This window comes from Pezoporus flaviventris, unplaced genomic scaffold, assembly GCF_033815535.1.
Source record: "Pezoporus flaviventris isolate CSIRO_AGI_PZ_B2104156 unplaced genomic scaffold, CSIRO_AGI_Pfla_v1 ptg000549l, whole genome shotgun sequence".
Taxonomy (NCBI): Eukaryota; Metazoa; Chordata; class Aves; order Psittaciformes; family Psittacidae; genus Pezoporus; species Pezoporus flaviventris.
In genome coordinates, this window is record NW_026893096.1 from 37,501 (window position 1) to 45,000 (window position 7,500).

Here is a 7,500-nt window from a genome sequence, read left to right on the forward strand (position 1 = left end):
GGAAGCGGGGCATGCTTAGGGCCAGCTATTGCAGCTGGGGTGATGTGCTCGGGTTCTTTGTGTGTGGTGTGGGGCCAGCGTGGCTCGCTTGCTGTGTGGAGCGAGCGGTGCGAGCTGTTCCCAGCGGGTACCTTCCCTGTAAGAGCATCTTTACTCTCATCCCCGGTAGTAGCATCCTTTGTCACCTGTGCCCAGAGACAGCCTTTGATGAAGCCTCTCCCAGCCTGCTCTAAGCAGCCTGTTGTCACCAGGGGTGAGGTGATGTGAGAGAGGAGCTTGGCGTCAATCGCTCTGTCTTGGCAAGGTGAAGTCGAACCCCAAGAGCCCCCCCACCCGAACCCCAGGTGATCGGGCTCTTTGTGTAGCTCCGAGCACGCTCGAACGCTCCCAGCATTTAAAAATAGTCCAAGGAAGCCTTTTCCATTGAGGAAGTCTGATGATTGCAGCTCCCCCACCCACCATGTGGAGGAGGTGGATGTGCAGCATCCGAGAAGCAGCGCGGGGGTCAGATCCTGTCGCCTGCTTGCTCTTGAGGAAAGCTCGGAGCCGAAGGTCCCCTGGGGCCTGAGGAGCAACCTCCTCACGCAGCTTGAGCCGGGGCGGGGGGGGGCCTTAAAGGGAGCGAGGGATTGCGGTCGGGTGGCGGCTTGTTGGGAAGCGTTAATGAGAATCCCTCCGAATTTCCACCAGGGAAAAGTGCCGACCGGGATTGACTTTGTGTGGTTTGAACTGGAGGTGGGAGGAGAAAACGGGTCTGGGAGAGAGACAAAGGGAATTTTCTAGGGAGAGACACGCACACACACACACAGAGCGAGGCTCCGAGCATCGGATCCGGCGGCTGGATGCCGCGGTGACCGAGTGAACCGCGCCGCAGCGCCGGGAATCTGGGGCAGTGGGAGAGCGCGGGGGGGGGGACACACGACACGGTCCTCCTGCCTTTGTCTGCCAGCCCCCTGCTCCTGCAGCGTGCCCGTTGCTTCCCCCCCCCATCCTTTCCCTGCACCTTGTCCCGTTTTCCCTAGGGATCGGGATCGGGATGGTGCCGGGGGCCGCGGGCACACCCACCCCGATGCGATGCCGTTGCTTCCAGCGCCGAGCGCCCAACTTTCCTCCGCCACAAACAAGGCAGCGATTGTCCTGGTGCTTTTCCTTTCTTGTTCCCCCACACTCCCCCCCCCCCCCCCATCCCTTTCTTTCCCACCCCCTCCTCCATAAACAACTTTCATCCCTCTGGGAAAAGGCAGGGAAAATCCCTGAGCTGAAAGGAGGTGGCCGTGGCTTGGGGGTGGTTTTTCCCTTCCCTGTGAACCCACCTTGCATCCTCGGGACAATAAAACCCCAACGCAAAGGGGTTCCGTCGGGTCGGTCGTGGTCCTTTTGTGTGCCTGTAGGGGGGTTGGCCCCGCTTTCCCTGCAGCAGAAACCTTATTCCCCCCCCCCCCCCCCCCCCAGGCAGGAGGGTTTAGTTGTGATGTTCTTTGTGTGCTTGTCTTTAAGCACAGCTTTCATCTTAACTGGGAAATGAGTGCCCCACCTTAGCAGGGGTATCTGAGGGGTGTTGGTTGTATGGCCCCTCTTGAATTTCATGACCATAACACCCCCCCCCAAACCAAACCCAACCCCAAGCTCTGATTTGCCCTTAAGCTCTTTTCTACCACAGCATCAGTGGCAAAATGCCCTCAAGTGGGGTATTTGCAGGTGTAATTTAGAGCAGCCCGCTGGGAAAGTGCCTCGGTGTAAATGGGAAGAGGGCAGAAATCCGTTTGTTTTGTAGAGGTCATATCCAGCCCGCTGGAAACAAGGACGTGCAGAGATTTGGGGTGCTGTGATGTTGCAAACCACAGTGAAATACAACGAGAACCCACCTTGGGGCTGGGGCTGTGTGCTGGGAGCTGGTCCAGCTCCTCTGATGGTTGTAGGTGAAGCTTCCTGAGCTGTGCCAGCCTGCACCAGGCGTGTACCTGGGCAGGATCTGGCCTTCTAGCAGCAGGGAAGGGAAGGTTGTCAGGAGGTGGAACTGTGGATTTACACTGGAGTGCAATACCCGGTGGAACAATGGGTTTACACTGAAAGAGGGGGGATCCCAGGCTCTCCCCTGTGAGGGTGTTGAGGCGCTGACACAGGGTGCCCAGAGAAGCTGTGGCTGCCCCATCCCTGGCAGTGCTCAAGGCCAGTTTGGACACAGGGGCTTGGAGCACCCTGCTCCAGTGGAAGGGGTCCCTGCCTGTGCTTTCAGATGAGCTTTAGGGTCCTTTCCAGCCCAAACCAGTTTGGGATCCTGTGAGCTGCAGAGATGTGGCTGCATGGCGTGGCGCAGCATCCATCCCCTGCATCCCGTGTGCCGCTCTGCCCTTTTCCTATGGGAGCCACCCTGGGTGAGATTTGGGATGGGCTCGTGCAGAGTCCGATGGGATGCATCCTACCCCCTGGTTGCCCTCAGGAGCTGGACAGAGGGACCAAGCCCTTGAAGGCCTCTTTAGGGTCTGTGCATCCCAATCTCGCCCTGCTTCCCCATCCCCAGGTGGGCAGTGGGTGGACTCGATGTATTTACTTGGGTTTTAGCCATAGCGAGCCGCTCTGGGGGTTAATCCCAGTTAGAAACTGGTCTGGGGGCTGGAGGCTCCACTCTCCTCGAGGGTTTCTTCCTCTCCCTTAGCATTTGTGCCTGCCTGGGGTCATTTGCAACCACACTCACTCGGAGTCAATTGGCGATCGGCTGGCTGAAGTTCCAAAGCAAAAAGGATGGGGTGGGGAGGAACTGATCATACAAACCCCCTTTCCCAGTGCTTTGGGATCTGTGTTTCTGGCAGAGCCCAGCAGAATAGCAGCGAGGTGATGGAAACCCGGGACGAAAGGGCTTCGTTCTCTCCCCTCTGTAACAACCCAAGCAGCAGGAGCCTGCCAGGGATCAATTAGCTGCTGTCTGCGCGCTGCTGCCTTAAAGAGCAGAGCACGACAGCGAAGTTAGGGGGTAGCAGAGTTTGTGCAGGTCCTTTCCTCCTCTTGGCTGCGCGTTTTCAACACCACCTCCTGAGCAGCTCTCCCCTTTCAATGACCCACCGGGTCAAGCTGTTCCGTGCTGCCTTCACATGGCAGTTACCCCAGGGAGAAAGCCTTTCACTCCCAAAAGCCCACCCCACCGGCCAGCTGCGGGGGGACAAAAGCACTCAGGACCACGCTCCTCAGCTGGCCGGGCTTGGAAGGGCCGCATCCTGAGCTGCATGGCGATGGCAAAGACAGCTCGGCTGCGGGGGAGCAAGGTCAGGGTTGGGATGGGGCGGGCTGGGAGCCGTGGTGCTGAGTGGGGAAGTGAGATTGGAGCCGGTCTGATGGAGGTGGTGTAAATCAGTGCAGCTCGGTTCAGGGCTGCTGGGGGCAGAGCTGCACCCCCTGAACCTGCTGGGGCTCGACGGGCTCGGGCTCCTTTCCCTCTGTGGGGTTATTCCCTCCACTTCCTAAGCACAGGATCCCCCATCTGTCTCTTCGAAGCTTTCCCGTCTGCAGGCCTGCACGGAGACCCTCCCTCCTCCTCCTCCTCCTCCTCCTCCTCCTCCCCCTGCTTCTCACACCATCGACTGCACCATGCGTCCTTTTGTCCGTTTCTAGATCCTCCCTCCCTCCTCTCGCCGGGCTCTCTCCTTGCCCATCTCCCTTTTGCTGTTTACTGGAGGGGGGGGGGTGGGTGTCTCTGTGTCTCTCCTTCCTCTCTGCACCCCTCATCCTCCTCCCTCAGCGGAATCCCAGCGTGCCTCTCCCTCCATCCCCATCCCCTTTCCTCCCTCCATCCCCATCCCCTTTCCTCCCTCCCTGACTCCACTCGCCTTCACCCTCATTCATGTGGATTCCTCGCCACCGTTGCCTCCCCTCTGGCCCCAGCCCGGAGCCCCCGTCCTTTGTCACCGCTCCGCTCTCCCGACCTCCGCCTTGCCTCCGTGATTGCCCCCTGCTGCGGCGCAGGGCTCAGATCCCAACGTGCTCTCATTGTCCCGTGCCTCAGAGCAAACCCAAGCCCAGCCCTGGCAAACGCCTGCCTGAGGTCATTTGCTCCTGGGAGGCGCAATGGGAGGCATGGAAGGATCCTTCCTCAGCCCGGGATGCATTTCCATAGGGATGTGAGCTGCTAACACACACACACACACACACCCCCCTCCTTTCCATGCGATGCTCGGGTGAGATCCCTGGGGAAATGGTGGCATCTCCGTTAATCTGCCTAAGATGGAATCTCCAGCTTTGGAGCGAGCAGCATGGGAGCGGGGCAGGGAAACGTCTGCCATGGGGAGCTGACCCTGCCCTGGGGCTGCAGGGCCAGGTCTGATCCTGCCCTCCTCGGGATGCTTCATCCCGCTCTTCGCTCCACTCTTGCGTCGCGCCCAGCCCCGTCAAGCGCCGCTCTTTGGGTTTCCCAAGCGCTAAGGATGCCGCGCTGCAGCTGCCCGCGCTTCCACGTCAGCTCTTCAGGAACTTCCCTAAACAAAGCCCTGCAAATACACTCCAGGGTGTGAAGTCAGTGGGGAGTAACACGTGAGCCGCGTTGGGATTGGCAGGGGCTGCGTTCGGGTTGGAGTTTGGGACTGTGCCCAGCTCCGGGTCAGATGAAGCATTCCCGTTCCCCAGGAACGAGCGGCTTGAGATGGGTTCAGTGCAGCGGCGGCATCGCGATGCTGAGCGTGGCAGGAAATCCTGCAGGAGCACCAGTCCACAAAGGGGAGCATTCCAAGGAGTGAAAACTCGCTCCGGGAGCCCGCAGCAGCACTTGTGCCACCCCGACGCCGGGATCCTATTCCAGGCAGCGGGCTTTGGGAGCTCCACGCTTGGAGCATGCCTTGTGCAGCTCTCACTATTGGTTGCAGCGTGCGCGGCGTTCCCGTCAGCCCGAGGGGCTCGAGGCTCCGCTCGTATCCCTACGGATGTGGGATTCGGTCCTTGCCAATGGTACGTGGTGGCGAGAGCGTTCCGTGCCCGGCAGCACTGAGCGAGCAGCTGGGAGAGATGGTGTTCGTTAGGAGCTCTATAAGTAATGATGCTCCAGCCCAGGGGTGGAGGAATCTCCATGCCTTGGTTGCAGAAGCATCCTTTGCGGGGGGGGGGGGGTCATCTGGCGTTCAAGGATGCTCATGGTGTGTTGGGGAAGGCTGCCTGGTGTCGGAGCATCTCTGCTACCCACAGAGGAGATGCTTTTGGAGACGGGGGTCAGCGGGAGCCTCTCCAGCAGCAGTTCATAGAGAGCTGTGCCACATCTGTAGGGACACAGCCGGTCGATGCTTGACGGCATCCTCGAGGAAGCTGGAGTTGCAGGGCTGGCTCTAAACCCCTCTATAAAGGGGCTTTGGGAGCCAAAACACACTGGCAAGTCTCTTGCCTTTTTTGGGAAGGCAGAAGGATGCTTGAGCTGGAAGCAGCGGGGGGGAATCGGCTTGGTGGGCACCAGGGAGACACAAAAGCACCGGGTTGCTGTGGCAGGGAAGAAGCCTGTGCCCATCAGTCCCGGGCAGAACACGGCCCCTTCACTGGTGTCCTGCTGCCCTCCACCGCCCCGCAGCATCCGAGCTGGGGAGCCCGAATGGCTGCATCTCTGCTACGTCCTGCCCCAAACCTGGGCTCCCCAATGGGTCACACCAGCCTCGCCCCAGAAGCACAGCAAGCCCCCATGAAGGGCTCTGCTCGTCGGGCTGTGGCAGACACCTCCTCCCTGGCGCAGGGTGGTGAAGGGGGAATGGCTGGGGAATGGCTGCGTGGCGAGGGCATCCCTAACCTCGTGCCTTGTTTCCTCTCTCCTCCTCCAAGGCTGCAAGATCAAAGCCCTGCGGGCAAAGACCAACACCTACATCAAGACCCCCGTGCGGGGCGAGGAGCCGGTCTTCATGGTGACGGGGCGGCGGGAGGACGTGGCCATGGCCCGGCGGGAGATCATCTCGGCTGCCGAGCACTTCTCCATGATCCGAGCGTCCCGCAACAAGGCCGGCACCACGTTCGGCAGCGCTCCCACCTTGCCGGGCCAGGTCACCATCCGCGTGCGCGTGCCCTACCGCGTGGTGGGCTTGGTGGTGGGGCCCAAAGGGGCCACCATCAAGAGGATCCAGCAGCAGACCAACACCTACATCATCACGCCCAGCCGGGACCGGGACCCCGTCTTCGAGATCACCGGCGCGCCGGGCAACGTGGAACGCGCCCGCGAGGAGATCGAGACCCACATCGCGGTGAGGACGGGCAAGATCCTGGAATACAACAACGAGAATGACTTCCTCTCCAGCAGCCCCGATTCCGGCATGGAGAACCGCTACTCGGAGGCCTGGCGGGTCCATACGCCGGCGCCGGGCTGCAAGCCCCTGTCCACCTTCAGGCAGAACAGCTTGGGGTGCATCGGCGACTGCTCCGTCGATCCCGTCTATGAGACGCCGCGGCTGAATGACCAAAATGACTTCAATTACGGTTACCTCTTCCCCAACTACGGGGTGAACAAGCAAGATCTGTATTATGGGGTGCCGGAATCGGGTGCCCCGATGTGGGCCGGGCAGGAGAACACCAACCCGGTGTCGGTGCTCTTCTCCAAGCAGCAGCGGTCCAGCAGTACCGGCGCCATCCATCCCAACTCCCATCGCTCCCCGTCCTCCTCCATCCAAGAGCCCAATCTCTCCGGTCTGCCCAGGCGGTCGCAGGGGGAACCTCTCCAAGGGTTTTCCAAGCTGGGAACGACGACCGCTGCCCGGACGTCCGTCTCCAGCAGCCGCGAGTGCATGGTGTGCTTCGAAAGCGAAGTCACGGCAGCTCTGGTGCCCTGCGGCCATAACCTCTTCTGCATGGAGTGTGCCGTGAGGATCTGTGAGAGGACTGATCCCGAGTGTCCCGTTTGCCACGCTGCAGCCACTCAGGCCATTAGGATATTTTCCTAAAGAGACAGAGCAGGGCATTGGGGTGGGGGGGGGGGGGATAGGAAGGGAGTTGGGGAGGGGGGGGTCCAGGAGAGAAAAAAGGTGATGCTAATAATAATAATAATAATGCTAATAATAATAATAATAATGACATCCGAAGAACAAACGAATGAATGAAAGAATAAATTAATTTAAAGAAAAAGAAGGAAGAAGAAGAAAAAAAAAAAAAAGAAAAAAAGAAATTATTTTACGAGTTATTTTTTGAAACAGAAAAAAAGTGAATAATAAAATGGAAATGCATAGCAAAAAAAAAAAAAAAAAGCCAGAAATTGGGAAGGGCAAACGATGCTCCAGCCTCGGATCTCGCGAAGCAAAGCGGTTTCGTTCAGTTTCTTTTTGGTGGTGAGATTGGGACTTCTCGGCGTGGACCAAGCCAGGCCATCGGGATCGGATGGGGAAGGGAGCAGGGATGCGGGGAGCAGCCACATCATCTTTGCTCTCAAGGCCCTGCTCTCCTCCTCCCCAGGGATGGCTCAGCCCGACTGGGAGCTCGGCAAGGAACAACTGGGACGAAAGGAAAAACGGATGCCAGGGATTTGGAAGAGACAGCAAAGAACCCATCGACCTCTGG

At 59.3% G+C, this 7,500-nt stretch overlaps 1 protein-coding gene across 1 annotated transcript in view; it reads left to right on the forward strand.

Annotated features, from left to right (window-relative positions):
* MEX3A (mex-3 RNA binding family member A) overlaps positions 1–6,925 on the forward strand; it is an 11,228-nt gene extending 4,303 nt beyond the window's left edge. The window contains exon 2 of the mRNA XM_061443847.1: positions 5,785–6,925. Coding sequence (XP_061299831.1) covers positions 5,785–6,890 — 1,106 coding nt within the window. The 3' untranslated portion in view covers positions 6,891–6,925. The remainder of the gene's footprint in view (positions 1–5,784) is intronic.
* The last annotated feature ends 575 nt before the right edge of the window (positions 6,926–7,500 follow it).